A 21,724-nucleotide genomic window follows, 5' to 3' on the forward strand; every position below is an offset into this window, starting at 1 on the left:
AGATATTTACTTTGTTGAAACTCAAAGGTTAGTTTGAGAAGGAAATAAAAACACTCAATATACCAGAAGTATAGATGAGAATGAAGATCTTTGAGTGTGAGTGATAAAAGAAGAGTTTTTATGACTTGTTGACAAAAACAAGTATTGATGATTTGTAGCTTGAACTCTTACTCTTCTTGTGCAACCAACCATGCTATTTATAGATGGAGATGTCCCTTTGTAGTTTGAACATCAATTATAACCGTTGAGAGTATAGAAATAGCTGTTGTGAGAGAAACAAAACAGTCCATGTGAATCTGTCCTTTAGATGCTTCAGGAGATCATTCTTCTGATGGTCTCTGACTGTCACATTGTACTTGATGGCAGAAATATTCTTTAGCCAACTGTCAATGAGTTGTTTCTGAGTATATATCCGTTGCAAACATATTCCCCATGTGTGGAAATCAGATTGGGATGCCTTTGGATAAGATTGCCACATAAGTGTAAAAATCTGGGAGACCATTCTTCCGATGGTCTCTGACTGTGACATAGTACTAGATGGCAGAGATATTCGTTTTGCCAACTGTAAATGAGTTGTTTCTGACATATATCCGTTGTAAATATATTCCCCATGTGTGGAAATAAGATTGGGATGCTTTGGATAAGATTGCCACATAAGTGCAAAAATCTGGGAGACCATTCTCCAGAATTCTGAAGATCATTCTCTGTACTGGTGTAGATAATCCCCATGTGCTTAAAGAGCTGTTGCAAGTTGGTGCAAGTTGTCAAACAACTGTAAACACTCAACAAAAGCATAGAGTAGCAACTGTTCAGTTGTCCTTCAAAGGACACATGAATAGTAAAGGAATTATTCTTTTATGGGAGAATGTAGCAACCCATGTCATAGACTTGTACTTGGATCAGATGTGAAGCTTCCTTGCAAGCTGTATGTACTCTTTGTTGCTGCATTTTCATTGGTCTAAATAACAACACCAGTTGTCCATGAGGGAATCATAAACCTTGGCAAGAGATATGTTCATGTAACTCCTTGAATATGACAACAAGAGAATGTTCTCTAGTCATAATTCATTCGTTGCCTTATTTGATTTATTCCACTGCTATGATCCTTGGAATAACTCTCATATAAAAGTTCATTCTTGTCTTGTACCAAGTTGACTTATGAAAAGTGATTATCCTTGAACACGCAAACTTGGGAGACCGTTCTGAGAACGTTCTACTGACTTATAATTCAACCTTTGAAATGATTTCTTCTTCAAAGTTGATTCTTGTAATTGTGCTGAACTGATATGAATGCTCTTTGAGGAAAATAAACATGTTCATGATGAGAACATTGTTTCATAAGAGTTGATAATATTTCTTTTCTTTATGAGAAGATAATATCTTCTTTGGTCAATCAACTTTGAATTCTTTTGTTGTTGCAAAACTTCACACAATTCCTCTTTGATGTTTTGCACATGTCGTTGCTTGTTCAATGAGTATCTTTAGGATTATTTAGTGGAAGCGTGAGTGTACTCATCATTGAGAATGATTAAACTTTTATGCATTGTGCATAAGCTCTTTTGAAAACCTTGTGGAAGATCATTCTCAAAACATTGTCATCTTGACAAGCTTTGGTAGGATGATACTTTGAGTAGCTTTTGACGATCTTTCGTACATGCATCATTCCTTTTGACATAAATTGCAATTGTAATTCTTCAAAGCATGTAGTACAAAACTCAATGTAAGTTTTGTCACACAACATCAAACATATTCTTTTGTAGCTCATGAAGCAGGTTTTTCCATCTTGATTCTTCAACTACTACAATCTCCATAATCTTCCTTGAATATTTAATTCCCATTGCAAACCTTGTGGTGAAGATGAAGACTATTAACCATGAAGTTCACTTTCTTGCTTGAACGTTCAATGAATCCTCGTATGATTCAAACAACAGTCTTTAAAAATCTTTATGAAGCTTGTGATACTACTGTTGTAATTATCTGATGATACTCCAATTCTTTCATTGTTTGAGTATATAAAATGCACTTGTTGATGTGAGTGGCTTCTAGCTCGTCCACTTTTGTCATTATCTGTCTTTGAACAAAAACTCAAGTGCAACCATCAGTAGATCACCATTCATAAAACTTAACATTTACTCCATAAGGTTTGTTGTCATTAAAACACATATCAAAAAGGATTTTGCTTCAACACATACGATTCCTATGAGTCTGGATAAGCCATGTCCAATATGAAATAGGCCTTCCATCAAAACAATTTTTCATCATCCGATCCCAATTATAGTCAAAATCTGATTCGTCTTCTACATTTAAAATCAAATTAGTTACCTCATCAAAAAAGGAACTGTTCGCACGAGTACCAAGATTTTTCTTTGCATTCTCTGACATGTGCCACGAACAAAGACCATGGAAAACACCTTGAAAAATATTCGGAACTGACTTCAACAACGCAGTAGCCTGGTCTGTATATATCGTCTGTGGTTTCTTATTAGACATGCACTTCAAGAATGTGGTAAATAACCAATCAAAAGTAGCAGCTGTCTCATCATACAGTAAGGCAGCACCAAATAAGACACTCTTGCGATGATTGTCAAAACCAAGAAAGGCGGCTGCAAAAATAAATGAACCAAATCAAAACAAATAAAGCAATCATAAGTAAGTTATATACTGAAACCATTTACCAATATTAATGGTTTCAGTGTATATTTGTTTCTATCATATGTAGCTAGTCATGTGTGTATTTGTTTCAATTAGAAAGAACTACAATCTAATTGTTTACAAAAGACATTATAATTGAATCAAAATCAAGATCAAAAGCAAAATCAAAATTATACACAACTAGCTAGCTATGTATGGTTGGTAGGGGGATATACAAAACACCTAAAAAAAAGAGAAATATAACATTGAAACCATAAGTATGGTTTTATGGTTTCAACAAGTTATAAACTGAAACCATTTACCAAGAGTAATGGTTTCAGTGTATAAACTACTGAAAGTCAAACATCAGATATATTCCAGTTTTAAATAAACCAAATCAACTCAGTACTAATTTAAAAGCAAAAAATACTAACCTAATGGACGATATTGATTGTTTGTTCGGTACGTTGTATCGAAACTGATGACATCGCCAAATAAAGAATAATCCAGTTGCATAATTCCATCTGCCCAAAAAATGCTAGCTATGTCTTCTGCAGCATCAACTTGCATATCATAATAAAAAGATGGTTTCGACATAGCTTCATTCCTAAAAAACTCTTGAATTACAGTTGCTTCACCCCTCATCATCTCCTTTGAACGAATTGTCATCAAATAATTCTTTAAGTCCGAAAACCGAAATGGGAGATTCCCCGTGCCTCAAACTCCTTAACCCATGACTTCATAAGACGTCCTCATCGACATTCCAGCTTTAGAATTAATTAAAGCAAGCTGTCCTTGAACTTCATTTACTTCTCGGAATGATCTGAGGTAACAGTGATGCTCTTTTCTATGTAGTGGATAACAGTGTGTCCCTTCCCATCTATATATCTTATAAACATTCAATGCTTCATCCAACTTCAGATATATTCCAGCTTTACAACCAATCCTTTCCTCCGGTCTCTCTTTCACTTTTTCAAATTCAATAACAACCGGACTGTCTGATCTTGGCTTGTTGTTCGGATTAAGCAAACTTCCTTTCTTAAAACCTTCTTTGTTACAAACATAACGTATGTAATGTATCTTATCCGACTTCTTATTCTTTGAATTATTCTTCGACTTCAACATACTCCTGATTGAAAATCCAGTTTTATATGCATACTGACCATAGAAATCTTCAACCTCTTTAATAGAATGAAATACTAAAGTGTCCCATGATTTCTTAATGTCAGGGTGGCAACATTGAGAACTATCAGATGAAGTCAATGGTTCACTTCCAGATGCTCCAGTCGAATGAATATCACCAATTCCAGATGAAGTGGACGTTAAATCCATTTAAAACACAATTGAATCAAAACCTATACAAAAACACAATCGAATCAATAAAAATCAAAATCAAGAACACATTCACTATACAAAAACCTAAAAAAAGAGAAATATAACATTGAAACCATAAGTATGGTTTTATGGTTTCAGTAAGTTATACACTGAAACCATTTACCAATATTAATGGTTTCAGTGTATATTTGTTTCTATCATATGTAGCTAGTCATGTGTATATTTATTTCAATTAGAAAGAACTACAATCTAATTGTTTACAAAAGACATTATAATCTAAAGTATGATAACATTCTTCAAGATTTTTTAGCAAATGATGCGAAAAGGGGTAGTGACACCAGTTCACATAACACCGTCTGAATTTTCCAACTATAAAAGCGACTAATCCCAAGATTGGATAACGATAAAATAACAAGAGCAATGAATGGAACTTGAGCAAATTTGCATTCACAAACCAGCATAACTGTCAAGGTGGCCCTGTCTGAATTCAGGTATGGTACCTGAACTATTTTCTTCTAACAAAGAAAACTGACCACAGTTTCTGCAAGGTTGTGAAAGCAATGATTCTGCTACTACTGGCCAAATGAAGATACATAAAGGGAAACACACACACATAGATCAAATAATGTTATTCTCAAAATTAATATAATCACCCACAATTGACATTCCCTTGGCCAGTTACAAATTGTAGTGGATTCTAATCATCATATATTCTCAGAGATACACAAGCATGCCACAAACAGTCACATAGAGCCAGTGAGCCACTTAATATATTTTTTAACCAGTTACTAAGGTGTTTTTATCCTTCTAGTGCAACCTAACGATAGACACATACGACACAAGCCATCAACATCAAGTTGCAGCAGGATTAAAACTGGAAAGCGCTAACAAAGCTATCCATTTTTCTTAATGTAAATATCTTTCTATAATATCAACAAACAAAAAAAAGTTACATTATATCATCTTAGTTCATGCCAACTTCCAATCATGTATGTTTAGCATTTTCTTACAAAAAATGAACACAGAGGTATCCATATATATTTAACTCAACTAATTATAGGCATAGTAATGAGGTATCCATTGACATAGTGGTACCAATTCTGTGTGGTTCTCCTAGTACTTATCTGATATTCAAGAACAATTTCAAGTAAAGACTAAAAAAGAGTGAACCAACCTTCACTTAATCAAGAAGAGTTACCACATAAATCTTCTAAAATCCAAACATTTGACAACTTTGCAAAATATGTAGTTGCCTTGGCCTTTGAGAACCTATAAAACCACAAACTTTGCAACCTGAAAAACAAAAACATAATCATTTTGATTAGAGTATCGTCAAATATCAAATATGGTCTTAAAAGTTTAACAAAGCTACTCCAATTTTTATGAAAACAAGAATAAGAACCAAACCAGAAGTATATGCTAGAATAATGTCAATGTCAAAAGCATGCATTGAATTAGAGTATTTTCATGTGAAAGAGAATGCACTGATAAGAAAAACGCACAAAACATCATTGAGTTGCAGTCTTACTTTAGTTGCTAATCAGAATACCAAAATTTTCAATGTGGAACTAAATTTGGGAACTCGCATAAGATTTTGAAAAGTTTTGCATCATCAAATTACAGTATAATACACAAAATCAATGAAATCAATGTTAATTATTTCAACAAACAGCAGATTGAATTAGGTTAGTTATGAATCGTGATAATTGATTAATCTATATAAATTGAATTTGCAAGTAAGAAAACCGAAGAAACGAAGAATTGCAGTTTGGAAAAAGTAGGAATCTAGTACCATTTGATTACGGCGAGATTACTGTGATAGGAATTAAGTATAGTTTAATAGTTTATTTTAAATAAATAGTTTATATTATGTCATTTTACTTTATTGCCCTTGTGGTTGTATTTAAAGGCATTGTGCCTCATTTGAAACTTAATCAATCAATATTCAACAAATTATCTTCTTCTCTAAAAACCTTTCTCATTCAATATTATGCTTTGCATAATCTCTCTTTGGTACCGGATTCTATTCTAGATAATTGGAATCTCTACTCTTGAGACTTGATTCTACCGGCTTGTCCCTAGAATCTAATTTATCCGGTTACAATTGGTATCAGAGCCTTGGATTCAGCGCATCATGGGTCCAAAATACAAGAGTGTGAAAATTTTGAGTGCTGTGGAAGTAGAAGAGAAGATGGAAATGGGTTTATGTTTTGTATGCAATGAACCATTTACTGTAGATCATGCATTGAAGCATAAAGGCATACGATACAAAGTTATAGAGATGGATGAAGAAGTCGAAAGGGATTTGTCTGAGAAATTTCAACCTGAAGCTTCCTCAGAGGACAATAATCTTCAAATCGATTGTCACAAAGAAAGTGTTGCGCATGATGATGACACGTCGAAAGTAGCGGTGAACGTTGTCGACGACGAGTTTGCACACTTCCATCAATCTCAATTTGTAGATGTCATTTCTATTGAGCCAGCCCCGATAATTGTCGATGAACAAGAGGAAATGGTTCTTCCGGCCATTGACATATCAACTAGCTCTGCAATTTCTTTTCCCTGCTACGACATCCTTAGTAGTGCCAAATTCTCACCTCGTCAGGTTAGTGTTGATCCCGTATCTGATACCATAGAGACTTCCCACTTCATGCCATTCAACCAACCACTGTCACACTCTGTTCTCCTTACGGGCAGAGATTTCCAACCTCTGAGCCACATTTGTGAGCTCCCACCGCCACCGAAACCACCCGACAGGGTTGTCACTCCAATGTCGTCCCTCAATTTGTCTTTGTTGGTCACCACCGGAAAGCACTTTTCAATCTTACAAACATCCCTCCAACTGTTTGATGAAATGCCAAAGTGCCACATAACTTCTCTAACTTCTCTACCAACTGTTTGGAGTGCAATCATCAACAGGTGCATGAATAATGATCAGTTTGTTGCTTTTGATTTGTTCAAAGACATGCATAGGATGCCTACTACCCCTAGTGATTTTCAAGAGTATTTTGATGACAAGCACATGCTTTGTGCCGCTTGGTTGCTGGAAATGCTTAATCTATATGAAAGTAATTATGAAAATTGTGCTGAAAATGATCCTATAAAGAATTTTCTAATTGAAGAAATTAAGGTTTTGAAAGAGGTTAAGTGGATTGGTCTTCCAAATTTCATGCTGCAAGCTGCATTTATTTCTTTACTCCAGAGAAAGCTTCAAGTGTCCACTCAAAGAGCATGTGAGAAACTGATTGCTAAACAGAAGAATTCAATCCAACATGTGATGGAGGCTGTTGAGTGTGGAAAAACAAAGGTAACTGGACCATTACTAGATGGATTATGCATCAAGGTTCCAGAAGTGCTGCCACCTGAACCACAACTTGCTGACACTTGCAGTTATTGCAGTGAATTTTTTTATGATGGTCCTAGTTCTGTTTTCGCAAATATTCACTGTTATTTTGATGATAGTGCAGGGGTCAGAATATTTGGTTTTGTTTCTAAAGGTGGTGTGTATAGTTCTGATTTGGAGGGTTTGGTTAGAGTTTCGAATTATCCACTCATGAAGGTGATAAGTATTCCAATACATGAAAATGTTCTCAATTTGAGCTCTGAAGTTTCTCTTACAGTAGATTCCATGCATGACAATTTTTATGAAATACTTAATCTAGCCTTTTTGCACATTATTGGGTGGCCAAACTTTGAAGCTCTAGTTATGAGTGTTGCTACTATTGTTCATGAACACGAAGCCTATCATTACCATCCTTGGTTTTTATGGAAGATGGATAAATTTATTCACTTTGTCAATTGGGATGTATGTGTAAAGGCAACTCTTACTAATGATGAACCACTTCTTGATATTGAAAATGTCTATTTTGCATCTGCCACTACCCAAAGCTTTCTGCAAGCCCGTCAAAGAAGAAAATATGTGGCTGTTTTGCATAGGAAAATGATTCACAAGGGAAATGTTCGAAATGCTAAAGTTTTAATCAAATGGAAAGCCTTGCCTCTTAAACACGGCACTTGTGATTGTTCATCCTTGAGGACAAGGATGTTTGAAGGGGAGGGTATTGTGATAGGAATTAAGTATAGTTTAATAGTTTATTTTAAATAAATAGTTTATATTATGTCATTTTACTTTATTGCCCTTGTGGTTGTATTTAAAGGCATTGTGCCTCATTTGAAACTTAATCAATCAATATTCAACAAATTATCTTCTTCTCTAAAAACCTTTCTCATTCAATATTATGCTTTGCATAATCTCTCTTTGGTACCGGATTCTATTCTAGATAATTGGAATCTCTACTCTTGAGACTTGATTCTACCGGCTTGTCCCTAGAATCTAATTTATCCGGTTACAATTACGGCGAACGACGGCGAGATTACGAACGGAGAAGACGACGGTGAGATTCAGAGAGAATCGCGATGTTGAGACCTTGAGAGAGCTTGAGACTGTGATCCTGTGTGGCTCAGGGTCAGATGTGAGACCTTCAGATCAATACACGTGTCATCACTATAATCATGATCGGATGACTGTCACCACCTTATGCACTGTGCATAAAAATACCCTTATGGATATGAACTTTTGCCTAAATGGGCTTGAGCCTCCATTAAGTAAGTATAATACCAAATCAAATAAAAGGAATAAGACTCACACTATCAATAACAATATAAGAAAGTTGATGACCATGGAAAAATCAAATTTGCACATGCTTGATAAACTGCCATGTGTCATAAATGGGGGTATTTGATGTCCAAAAATTTACTAACTGAACTAAGACAAAGTTCAACCAAACCATATTTAAGTCTAACTGAGCCGGTTACTTGGTTTTGTGAGACAAAAGATAACTTTTTGTTGAGCCCAAGGTGAGCCATGGTTTCAAATCAACTCATTTAGTTACTTAGTTTTCAACCACTTTTTTAGAAAAATCTACATGCGACTTCAAAAAGTTGTAAATAGCTGTCAAAACTATTGGGGGCAAATTCTCAATTTCAAATTTCAAATTTCAAATTAAACTATATTTATATATCACTCAATACTCTCCATTGTTGGTGTAAGCCCTAGAGGCCAATTATTTATAATTGCATGATACTTGTATTGGATATTTTACTTATTAAATAAAGGCTTTTCTTTATTATGTTTATGTGTTAAATAATAATAGAGTCCCTAGAATAGTAAGTTCATTGTATGGAACGTTAAGTATGACTTAATCGTGAGATTCCATTACATATAAGAACACTATTCTTAAACATATCCATAGTCAAGCTTTATTGTGAAATGGGATAACGTTAAAGCATAAAGACTATTATGTTGGTAGACTGATGATCATATCTCACTGATCATGGATAATAAGTTATCAAGTCTTCACATAGATATAAATGTTAAGGGTAACTTTATATCGGATTGACCCACCATGAGAATACTACATAGAGTGTTATGAAATGTCATAAGTTTTCTCATAGTGATAAAAGGTGTATTCCACCCTTCGACCTGAAACCACTATGTACCCTAGATGCAGGAGTGTAATACCTTGTTGCCATTCAAACGTTATCCGTAACTGGATAATTATAAAGTTGGTTGATGGGTATCTCACGAATCATGCTGAGGGACATGAGTGACCTAGATGGAATTTGTCCCTCCTACATAACGGGAGATATGTCTATGGGCCCAATATTGAACTAGACAAGGATGACATACTATGCCTTGTGTTCAATATAGACATGAGGACAAAAGGGTAATTGTGCACAAGATATTTATCACGAAAAGGTTAGTCAGATCACGTGACATTCCTGTGACTTGGGTAACAGTGATGTGTTGCTAGATACCGCTCACTGTTTATAATATTACGATTAATATTATTGCCAACGTCATAAGAACCTACAGGGTCACACACATAAGGACAGTTAAGAAGGGAAAAATAAGTAAGACTTATTGCGGGGGTGCAGTTAGTGACAAACGGTTATTGGGCTTGAGAAGCCCAATTTCGTGTAAACTAAAGACCTCATAAGAAACTCTATAAATAGAGCCTTATGAGGTTCAGAAGTTACGTTTTAGAAACCCTAACTGAATTTAGAGAAATTCTGAATTTCTCTAAACCCTAAACCGCACAAAATTCCCTCAGCCTTCATCCAAGAACAGCTAGCACTGTGAGATCGAAGGTTCCTGTTCGTGTGGACTAAGTGGAGGTGCTGCAAGTGCGGTGCTTGTGATCACGAAAGGCGGCCACAAATTTGTTCTTCAAAGGTAATATTCTAGACCTGATCATGCTCATTCACAAGAATCCATTGATGGGAAATTTTAATTTTAAAATTCCGCTGCGTTTATAAAAGTGTTTATGAAACGATTTCCCAACATCCATATCATTCATTTACCTTTTAAATCTTCATCTTCTTTCTTTGTTTTTATTCTTTCTTTTTCTCTTCACTGCATTTTTTTCTATAAATTGATTTTTTGTTTGTTTTGCAGAAAAATAAATTGAATTCATCTCTATCTAACAACAGCAGCAGCAATGCAGGTAAACTCATTTTTTCTCATACTCATTTCAAATTTCTCCTCTTCTCTCCTCTTTTATTTGTTCTTGATTTTTCTTACTTCAAATGCATAATCTAAACTTGAATGAATATTTTTTCTTTGTTGGAAAGTTGAAAGCATTTCACTCATCACAACAAACAAGAACACGGGAAAGTAAAATATTATAACACTTTTCATGGTTGAACAAATTCTACACAAGATTCATGAACAAATTCTACTTCAAGGTATAATCTTCACACAATTTTATATATTACTTTTTCATCAAAATAATTGTATTAATCTATAAATAATTATAAATACTTTTCATATTCATAAGTTCCTTATCAATAACAACTTTTAATCTATTTTTTTCTTAATTTCAACTACACTATTTTGGAGGTCAAATGAAAAAGCAAATCAATAGATGAAAGAGAAAAAAATGAAATCAACCGATGAAAGAAAAAAACACATGAGAACAAACATGACAATCATACCAACAGTAGCAAAAGAACAATTATTACATCATCTTCTTCATGAAAAGAACCAAAAAAAATGCAATCAACATTAGAAAAAGAACAATTATTACTTCATCTTCTTCATGAAAAGAACCAAAAAAAATGCAATCAGATCCAAAAAAAATACAATTATTACTTCATCTTCTTCATGAAAAGAACAACAAAAATACAATCAGATCCAAAAAATAATACATACAAACACAAAAACGAACCAAAAAAAAAGAAGTGTTGATACACATATCCAAAAAAAAATTCTATTTGTGTCAAAAATATGATAAACAGAGGAAAACAACATGTTTTTTGTGAAAGGAGAAAAAAAAATGATGATCAGAAGCATGATAAAGAACATTGGCAGTGACTTTTAGTAAGAATAAATAAATTCTTTTATCAATTTATTTAGATCAAGAAAATGTAAACATATACATACCTACTGTAACACCCCGAACTAAACTACCCTTAAAACGTAATTTTTTAAAAACTTTTAAAAGTAAATAGTCGAAGCGTTACGGAAAAACATTTTCAACATTCATGCACATAACATGAGAATCTACAGCGGAAAACGTTTAGGATTTTCATATATACAAAAGCATCAAAAGATATTTAATTTACATAAACCTCAAGTAAAAAGATACCACGTCGATATACGACGAAATTCAAACGTTCACCCCGACATGATGTTACAAATACCAGAGCACTAATTATACAACTCAACCAAAAGAAAACTAATACTAAAGACAGCCTATACTAAGCTCCTCACCAAAAGTGCTCCCAAAGGGAACGATCGGCAAACTATACCACGTAACGGATCCTTAAACCTGATAACCTGGACGCCCAACGGTTCAACACATAACACAAAACAGAGAGTTAGATAAACATAACCAAAATACAAATGCGAGTAGTGTACTCCACATTTCACAACCTGTCATGCAAATCTAACTCACGCGCATGCATCTCAAAACATCAATTACCAATTATACACAAATACACCAAAACATAGATACACAGATCACATACCACAAATTCACTAGTTTCACGTCTTCGCGGACAACACATAACAATTATCACATTAACCCTAATGCAATCTAATGCCAAATATTCAATGTCATGCCAACTTAGACACGACTAATGCATGTGGTACCATCTTCTTTATCAGAGTATCATACCTCTGATATCCTTCTTTATTAAGGTAACACAATACCCTAATATCCAAACATAATTATTAAACACATAATAATTAATTCCATCACATAAACATCAAAATGAATCATCACATAAACATCATCCATAATCATCATAAGTAGTATTCACCTACAACATTCATCCATCATACATCGGCACAAAAGTAGTAACGGTTACAAGCCCATACTTGCTCCCGAAACCATCAAAGCAAACAAAACGGAAAACCAACTTTCCTTTCATTTTCAACTTAAGAAATTTGCATTTTTCAAAGGGGTAAATCGATTTCCTCATAAGGTAAATCGATTTACCTATTAAATTTTTAGAAAAACGTTAAGTCAGGGAGTAGGGAAATCGATTCCCATAGCTTGGTAAATCGATTTCCCCCTGCTAAGGCAAGGCAAAATCATCGCTAGGCTCACAATGAGCTTCACCAAGGCAAGGTTTTGGGCTTCACCAAGCCAAACCAAAACATTAACAATCAATTCAAGCATGTTCCAAGCACTTTAACACAAATCAATTCATGCATCAATAATCACTAATTAACATGTTCATGATCAATTTTCTCAATAATCCCTAAACATCAAATTCATGACTAAACATAAGCAATTCATACTTTTGATCCACAAAACCATTCATTCATCAAGCTATACAAATCATAAACATGTTTTAATCATAGTTTTCATTCAACCTCCACAATCTCACAAAACCCTAAAATAAAATGGATGGAGAAAGTTTGGGAAAGGAGATATCGACAATCTCCCCTTTCTCTGATCATCCCCGATTATGGTTACTAACTCTCTTACCCCGAAAAAATGATCGAATCCTAGCTCTTGGTCTCTTCTCAAATTTCGTGATGCTCTCCCTCTTCTCCAAACCCTAGCTTTGCTTGTTCTTGCAAGTTTATGACAAATGAAGACTTGAAACTATTCATGGTCATATATAGGATGTTGAATTAAGTCATGGCCACTAGATTATTCTTGCTCACCACTCAAAAGGATCTAGGCCACTCGATCAATGCTTGCTCACCAAGCCTAATTGCCATAAGTCATGATCTAATCTAATCCACTTTATTGCTCTTGCCCTAAAAGTCAACAAAGACAACTCAAGGCCCAATACTATTCCTTCCCTTGGCCCAATTTCGCCCCCCATAAGCCCTAACTCATAATCTCGCGCTCACTAACTTACGCTCGCGCCAAATAATTATACGTCGCGTAATAAAATATTTACGCTTACCCCAACACATATATAAAAATATATAAAGTAACGATTTACTAAAATCGGGTCGTTACAACTCTACCCCCTTAAAGAATTTTCGTCCTCGAAAATTACCTAGAAATACTCGGGAACGAACACTTCATCTGGCCACCCACGGCTTCCGGCATACAGGACTCTTGTGACCTTCCTCGCCACAATTGAAACAAAATACCTTCTCACGACAAGCATCTGCCTTGTGCCCGATCTTTCCACAACTAAAGCACTTGTTGCCTTTCCTCGGGCAATCATAAGACTTATGACCCCTCTCTCCACACTTGTAACATTGCCCGTTACCTTGCTTCCTCTTTCCACTACTGTTACCCTTGTTGTCATAAGGCTTCGCATGGTCCTGTCCTTTTCTCTTGTCGTTCAAAGCCTTGTAATAGCTTGACTTAGCCTTTCTGTCCTCATCACAAATTCTAGCCTTAGTCTTCAGAGTTGGAAAATCCCGGATTTCTGAAAATCCAATGAGTTTCTTGACGTCAGGACGCAACCCACTTTCAAATTTGACAAACTTATCTTCTTCGGCTTCCACCGTGTTGTAGTGCGGACTAAACACGCACAATGCCTCAAACTTGGCTGAATATTCAGCGACCGACAAGTTTCCCTGCTTGAGCTCCATAAACTCAATTACCTTCTTGTTCTTCACATCAGCTGGAAAATAATTCTTCAAAAACTCCCGTTTGAATACCTCCCATCCAATAGCAACACCTTCCACTCCTATTCTCAGCTTCACATTCTTCCACCAAATGTTTGCTTCCTCCCTGAGCACATACGTCCCCAAGATGGTCTTGTTCTCTTCGGTACATCCCATAGCTTCAAAGATAATTTCCACTTCATCCATCCACTTAATAGCTCCCTCCGAATTGTACCCTCCGGTAAACAAAGTTGGTTTATGTGACATAAACCTTTCCAATCTCTTCTCACTATCCCTTCCAGGATCATTATCCCTTGCCACTAAAGTAGTCAATGTAGCTAAAACCTGTGCGATCTGAGCGTTGGTCCTTGCAGCAGCCATGATTCCTGAACGAACCACAACTCGACGTTAGAATGTATTAACAGCGTACCCAACACATGCTTCATACGGGGAAAAGAAAATCCTAATTGGTTCACATGAACCGACCTGCTCTGATACCACTATTGTAACACCCCGAACTAAACTACCCTTAAAACGTAATTTTTTAAAAACTTTTAAAAGTAAATAGTCGAAGCGTTACGGAAAAACATTTTCAACATTCATGCACATAACATGAGAATCTACAGCGGAAAACGTTTAGGATTTTCATATATACAAAAGCATCAAAAGATATTTAATTTACATAAACCTCAAGTAAAAAGATACCACGTCGATATACGACGAAATTCAAACGTTCACCCCGACATGATGTTACAAATACCAGAGCACTAATTATACAACTCAACCAAAAGAAAACTAATACTAAAGGCAGCCTATACTAAGCTCCTCACCAAAAGTGCTCCCAAAGCGAACGATTGGCAAACTATACCACGTAACGAATCCTTAAACCTGATAACCTGGACGCCCAACGGTTCAACACATAACACAAAACAGAGAGTTAGATAAACATAACCAAAATACAAATGCGAGTAGTGTACTCCACATTTCACAACCTGTCATGCAAATCTAACTCACGCGCATGCATCTCAAAACATCAATTACCAATTATACACAAATACACCAAAACATAGATACACAGATCACATACCACAAATTCACTAGTTTCACGTCTTCGCGGACAACACATAACAATTATCACATTAACCCTAATGCAATCTAATGCCAAATATTCAATGTCATGCCAACTTAGACACGACTAATGCATGTGGTACCATCTTCTTTATCAGAGTATCATACCTCCGATATCCTTCTTTATTAAGGTAACACAATACCCTAATATCCAAACATAATTATTAAACACATAATAATTAATTCCATCACATAAACATCAAAATGAATCATCACATAAACATCATCCATAATCATCATAAGTAGTATTCACCTACAACATTCCTTGCACAAAAGTAGTAACGGTTACAAGCCCATACTTGCTCCCGAAACCATCAAAGCAAACAAAACGGAAAACCAACTTTCCTTTCATTTTCAACTTAAGAAATTTGCATTTTTCAAAGGGGTAAATCGATTTCCTCATAAGGTAAATCGATTTACCTATTAAATTTTTAGAAAAACGTTAAGTCAGGGAGTAGGGAAATCGATTCCCATAGCTTGGTAAATCGATTTCCCCCTGCTAAGGCAAGGCAAAATCATCGCTAGGCTCACAGTGAGCTTCACCAAGGCAAGGTTTTGGGCTTCACCAAGCCAAACCAAAACATTAACAATCAATTCAAGCATGTTCCAAGCACTTTAACACAAATCAATTCATGCATCAATAATCACTAATTAACATGTTCATGATCAATTTTCTCAATAAAACCTTGAAAGAATAGAAAGATGGTCGTCGCAACCATTTTCGGGTTCGGGAGTCGATTATGTGAGGGGAAGGTATTAGCACCCCTCACATCCGTTGTACCCAACGGGAACCGTTAATTAGTTTAGCGTTTGGTTTAGGTGTTAGTTTTATGTTTGTTTTTTTATTATTAAATGTGAATTAAAAAGAATTGTTTGATTTTTAATAAAAGGAAAGAAAAAGAAGAAAAAAAAAGATTTTTTTTTTATTAGCGTACTTGACAAGAGTGGTCCCTTGCTCCTACGTATCCCCAGGTGCGATGGAGAAATCAAAGCTACACGTAGTTCTTTGGTAGAAAATTCTTGTGTGTTGGTTGATTTTATTTATGAAAATAATTTAGCCGCGCTTTAGCGAAAAAGGTTTGTTTGATTAAAAAGGTAGGACCCATATGTAGGCGATGGAACTCGTTCGAAGAAAAGAAAAGGAAAAAAAAACATTAAGCGCACTTGGGCGCGAAAAAAGAATGAAATTTGATGGGTTAAAATTGATTTTAAATAGAGTATGAATATTCGACCGAAAGCGAGATGTCTACCTCGTTCCCGAACATTCGAGGAAGCGTCGGATGTCTACCCAATTTTTCCATTTTTTACTCGCAAAAGAGTTTTATTATTTTATATCTATTTTTATTTTGAGTTTGAATTAAATAAAATAGAGCAAATTACTAGTATTCACGGGGGTGCAGAAAGTGAACAAGAATGGTGCAAATAGCAGCAAAATAAAGGGGATTGATCTCTGCCGTCTGATCAATCAGACGGTCTTGATGAGACTTTGCTGAGGGATGTTCCTGGCCATTTGATGGAGATCAACGGCCTGAAACAGGAACTCGGCGGTGTGCGTGCGCGCGCTGGATCCCAGCCTATATATACACAAACCAACCGATTTTCTCTGTTTTTCGCAAATTTCCTCTTTCTTCTCTCAAATTCTATACGGCCTCTCTTCCTTTCTGTGTGCTCTCTCACCCTTATTCTTTCAAATTCCCAAATCAGTTTATCTCAATTAAATTAACAACAATCAATACAAACCTCTATTTTCTAAATCAACAAAAAAACATGGAAGTAAAATATTATGAAAAGGAAAGAAAGAATGGTCACCGGCGGCAAAAGAGGAGCTCTGGCGCAGGGAGAGAGCAAATTCGCAGCGGAGGAAGTGGTGATGAGTGGGGGCGGATTCGACGGCAGTAAAAGTGACTCGGTGGTTCGCCGTATTTGCAGCGGCAACGAGAGCTCCTTTTCTTTATTATTCTGCTCCTTCTATGTTTCTTTTCCCTTTCAATTTGATTTTGTTTCTATTCTTCTTTGCTTTGATTTTTCTTCTTTTTGATGTTATTGTTTTTTGACAGTGGGTTTTTGATTTTATGGGTGGTTTGTATTGGTGGTGATATGTTGAAGATGGTGGCTGATGTGTGATTGGTAATGATGGTGTTGGTGGATGGTGGAGAGAAGGCGCAGTAACGGTGTTGCGGCCGTTGTTATTGTTTTTTCTCTCTCCCTTTTCTTGTTGTATATAAGCAAAAGAATTAGGTTTAGACTTTAATGTTGATTGTTCTGAATTAGGAATGTTTTGATGATGATTTGGAATTGTTGGGAGAATTGATTTTTTTGAAACTTGAATCCAGGAGAAATCAAGGAGATGTTGAAATTTAGAGTTGGCAAACAAAGGGAATACGCGTATCCCATATTCTTTCTTTTCTTGATTTATTTTATTTTTATAATTTATTTTATTTTTATAATTTTTTTATTCTTTTATGACCTAATTACAAAAGACAAAATAAAACTAAAAAAAAAAAATAATTACAAAATACATAAAAAGACTCAAGTGGGACTCGTACTCTCAACCTCATACTCATAATTACTTGGAAGACTCTTTTCGTTGCCCAACAAGCTAACACACACATTTGAAAGAAGAGTGCATAAAAAATAATTAAAAGGAACGTCAAAATTTGGGGTATGACAGCTGCCCCTATTTTGTGAATATATGCCTTGACAGGAACAATGTTGTTTTTGATGATTGACAAAAGAAGTTTAAGAATGACAAAGAATGCAAAAAGCGGAAAAGTGGAGTAAACTTTCAAGACTTGGATTATAGAATTATTGGATTGTAATCCATCTATTTTTAGGATCTTTATGTGAGTAGTAGAAAAAGCTTTCTTGAAAATATATCACACACTCACAATAATTTTCATTTAAATAAAATTTTGCATGAAAATATTTTTGCATGAAAAGTCATAATTTATTAGTAAAATTGCATAATTGTTTTTTTCATTTAAATCATGATTTCGCGTGATCTCTTACTAAAAAGTCATAACTGATTTTATTGTGACTTAATCAATTAGCTCATAATATTGTTTCAACGTGTCTTAATTCTTAGCAAATGCTAATTGAGAGATAATTGATATATTTCCTGAATTGTTTCTAACGGCTACTTTACACTTAATTATACCAACGGCTATTTGTTCTTAAGGCAGCTCACTTTCATTTGTCCAATATAAATAGGTGTCTTACGATAGCTCATAATAAGGACTGAATTTTGCATAATATTATATCAAAAATAATACTCATCACTCTCATTATTTTACACTTGCTAATATATTATCTTGAGAGCTTTTTTATACTACATAGTTTACTTTGTAGTACTTGTGCTTCAATTTGTGATATCTACACACTTGGTGTAATATCATTGTAATTTCTTTTGTATTGGGTGTGATCCCAAGGTTTTCAAGAGAGGTGATATCTCTTGGTTTAGAGGCTTTTGCACAAGGGAGGTGACATCCCATTGTTTGTGTTGAGAGTTCTCGGTTGTAAAGGTTATTAGCTTATCCTGTTATAAAAGCTTGGTTTAGTGAAATCTCAAGGTGCTTTCCTTGGGGATTGGAGTAGGCCCTTTGTTTTTGGCCGAACCAGGATAATTTCTTTGTGTTTTTCTTCTTACCATTTCATCTCTTTTACTTCTCGCTACAAGTTATTTTTATTTGGTTAAAAACTTTTAAGTGCTTATTTTTAATCGGTTTTTCGAATACACAATTCACCCCCCCTCTTGTGTTGTTTGGAGTCACTTGACCAACAAGTGGCATCAGAGCTTGGACTCTTGTTTAAAGACTAATCGTCTCAAGAGCCAAGATGACTTCAAACAATTTTTATGGGGAAATTTCCATAAATAGACCACCACCCTTCAATGGTGAATGGTATGGTTATTGGAAAGAAAAAATGAAAATTTTTCTTCAAGGTATAGACCTTGATATATGGGATGCCGTGGAAAATGGTCCTTTTATTCCCACTCGTTTAGTTAATAATGTAGTGGTGAATAAACCAAGAAATCTTTGGACCAAAAAGGAAAAAGAAAAGGTACAATACAATTTGAAGGCTAAAACAATCATAAGTATTGCTTTAAGCATGGATGAGTTTTACCGAGTTTCAAATTGTAGTACCGCCAAGGAAATGTGGGACACCCTTCAAGTGACCCATGAGGGAACTCCCGAGGTCAAGAGGGCAAGAATGAACACATTAACTCGTGACTATGAACTATTTAGGATGAAATCGGAAGAAAATATAAAAGATATGCAAACACGATTCATCCACATAGTTAATCATCTCCGAGCACTTGGAAAAACTTTCAATAATGAGGATTTAATTAACAAAGTTCTTGGATGTCTAAATCGGAGTTGGCAACCCAAAGTGACTGCCATTTCAGAATCTAGAGATTTAGCATCTATGGACTTGGCTACTCTTTTTGGAAAACTGCAGGAACACGAGATGCAACTAAATCGACTCATAGAAAATGAAGAAGGAGAAAAGAAAAAGAAAGGGCATGCTTTAGCCGCAACTACCAAAAATAGTGACTTTGAAGGTGGTGACAGTTCTGATGAAGATGACGTGAACATGGCTTTAATGTTTCAAAATTTCAAAAAGTTCATGCGACACCAAGCTAAACCAAAACAATTTCGAAATTCTCAAAAGAAAAGTGATGAAGGAACCTCTTTCAATCCAACATGCTATAAGTGTGGTAAGAAAGGTCATATAAAATCTGAGTGTCTGCTATATCAAAAGAAACATGAGAAATTAGATAGAAGACCACAAATAGAATCTAAAGGGAGAAGGGCTTACATTTCAATGGACGATAACGACACGGATTCATCCGACAAACCAGATAATGAGGAAGCAAATCTATGTCTCATGGTTAATCAAGAAGAAGAGGTAAATTCATTTGAATCTGAGCCCAACTTTACTTATGATGAGTTGCTTTTTATTTGTGAAGAATTAAACAAAGAGTCTAGTAAATTTAAAAAAATTGTTTCTACTTCTAAGAAAACTATTTCCACTCTTGAATCAAAAATTGAAGTTTTAAATAAGGAAATAGATATTCTTAAAGAGAAACAAGTTTTTGTAAGTAATGTCTCTACTTACACCCCTTGTGAAAACAACAAAGAAAATATTGAATGTAATGAATGCAATATATTGAAAGATAAAGTTGAAGATTTGAATAATGTTCTTGCAAAATTCACAATGGGTAGAGACAAACTAGACATCATTTTGGGCAATCAAAAGGCAAGTTATAATAAAGTCGGTTTGGGTTATCAACCAAAAAGACACACTTTACCTTTTAAAAGAAATTTTAGCTCAAACAAGACTTCTAGTAAACCTTTTGTTAAATGTTTCTATTGCAACAAAAATGGTCATACTTCATCTATTTGTAATTTGAGAAAGAACCAATATTTAAATAATAGGTGGGAAGGAATCTCAAATGGCACTTTGCCTAAAGCTAACTCTAAAGGACCCAAAATGATTTGGGTACCAAAAGCCAAAAATTGATTTTGTGTTGTAGGTGTGCTTGGAGTCCAATAACTCAAATATTATATTTTTAATGGCTATTCAAAGCACATGAAATGGGAGAAAAATGAGTTGTCCCTATCATCACCAAAAAGTGGCTATGTATCGCAAGGCGATGTTATTGAAAGTTCTCCAAAAAGAAATTGCAAATTCAAGAGAAGCAAAACTGGTTTACTCTTTTCACTTTATTATTTTTTATGATTTATTTTTTCTGAATATATGCCTTGCCATGATTATTTCTTTCCCGCTTTTTGATAATGCCAAAAGGGGGAGAGTTGTGTGATTTGCATGTTTCAGGGGGAGTAGTTTGTAGATGTTTGCATATAGAAAGGGGGAGAATAATTTGCGCTTATCTCTGATATATATTTTATTATTAATTATTGTTATTCTAACCCTCCATTGAGCAAATCCCACCATGAGATGTTTGTCATCATCAAAAAGGGGGAGAATGTGAATATATGCCTTGACAGGAACAATGTTGTTTTTGATGATTGACAAAAGAAGTTTAAGAATGACAAAGAATGCAAAAAGCGGAAAAGTGGAGTAAACTTTCAAGACTTGGATTATAGAATTATTGGATTGTAATCCATCTATTTTTAGGATCTTTATGTGAGTAGTAGAAAAAGCTTTCTTGAAAATATATCACACACTCACAATAATTTTCATTTAAATAAAATTTTGCATGAAAATATTTTTGCATGAAAAGTCATAATTTATTAGTAAAATTGCATAATTGTTTTTTTCATTTAAATCATGATTTCGCGTGATCTCTTACTAAAAAGTCATAACTGATTTTATTGTGACTTAATCAATTAGCTCATAATATTGTTTCAACGTGTCTTAATTCTTAGCAAATGCTAATTGAGAGATAATTGATATATTTCCTGAATTGTTTCTAACGGCTACTTTACACTTAATTATACCAACGGCTATTTGTTCTTAAGGCAGCTCACTTTCATTTGTCCAATATAAATAGGTGTCTTACGATAGCTCATAATAAGG

The 21,724-nt window shown here is 34.8% G+C and overlaps 4 protein-coding genes across 4 annotated transcripts; 1 reads left to right on the top strand and 3 right to left on the bottom strand.

The window, feature by feature from the left end:
- Positions 1-2,166: 2,166 nt before the first annotated feature.
- On the bottom strand, positions 2,167-5,785 carry LOC123906447 (protein FAR1-RELATED SEQUENCE 5-like). Its single transcript, XM_045956356.1, has 4 exons — positions 5,759-5,785; positions 5,141-5,259; positions 3,066-3,986; positions 2,167-2,603 (listed from the first exon to the last, which is right to left on the bottom strand). The coding sequence occupies exons 3-4, from the start codon at positions 3,298-3,300 to the stop codon at positions 2,182-2,184; spliced, it is 657 nt and encodes a 218-aa protein (XP_045812312.1). The 5' UTR covers positions 3,301-3,986; positions 5,141-5,259; positions 5,759-5,785; the 3' UTR covers positions 2,167-2,181.
- LOC123905322 lies at positions 3,358-3,963 on the bottom strand. Its single transcript, XM_045954930.1, has one exon. The coding sequence runs from the start codon at positions 3,961-3,963 to the stop codon at positions 3,358-3,360; it is 606 nt and encodes a 201-aa protein (XP_045810886.1).
- Positions 5,786-11,486: 5,701 nt separating the features above from the next.
- Positions 11,487-17,593, bottom strand: LOC123906448. The gene is made up of 3 exons (XM_045956357.1): positions 16,991-17,593; positions 13,492-14,949; positions 11,487-11,806 (listed from the first exon to the last, which is right to left on the bottom strand). Exon 2 carries the CDS (start codon positions 14,432-14,434, stop codon positions 13,517-13,519), a length of 918 nt encoding a protein of 305 aa, XP_045812313.1. The 5' UTR covers positions 14,435-14,949; positions 16,991-17,593; the 3' UTR covers positions 11,487-11,806; positions 13,492-13,516.
- A 1,422-nt stretch (positions 17,594-19,015) lies between these two features.
- On the top strand, positions 19,016-20,704 carry LOC123905323. Its single transcript, XM_045954931.1, has one exon. The coding sequence runs from the start codon at positions 19,016-19,018 to the stop codon at positions 20,702-20,704; it is 1,689 nt and encodes a 562-aa protein (XP_045810887.1).
- Positions 20,705-21,724: the final 1,020 nt, after the last annotated feature.

This window comes from Trifolium pratense, linkage group LG2 (assembly GCF_020283565.1).
Source record: "Trifolium pratense cultivar HEN17-A07 linkage group LG2, ARS_RC_1.1, whole genome shotgun sequence".
NCBI classification, from domain to species: domain Eukaryota; kingdom Viridiplantae; phylum Streptophyta; class Magnoliopsida; order Fabales; family Fabaceae; genus Trifolium; species Trifolium pratense.

Coding starts and splice junctions, on each gene's coding strand:
- LOC123906447 (XM_045956356.1), bottom strand. CDS start 3,300: ATGACAATTCGTTCAAAGGAGATGATGAGGGGTGAAGCAACTGTAATT. Junction 2,604..3,065: donor CAATCAATATCGTCCATTAG/GTTAGTATTTTT, acceptor TTATTTTTGCAG/CCGCCTTTCTTGGTTTTGAC.
- LOC123905322 (XM_045954930.1), bottom strand. CDS start 3,963: ATGGATTTAACGTCCACTTCATCTGGAATTGGTGATATTCATTCGACT.
- LOC123906448 (XM_045956357.1), bottom strand. CDS start 14,434: ATGGCTGCTGCAAGGACCAACGCTCAGATCGCACAGGTTTTAGCTACA.
- LOC123905323 (XM_045954931.1), top strand. CDS start 19,016: ATGACTTCAAACAATTTTTATGGGGAAATTTCCATAAATAGACCACCA.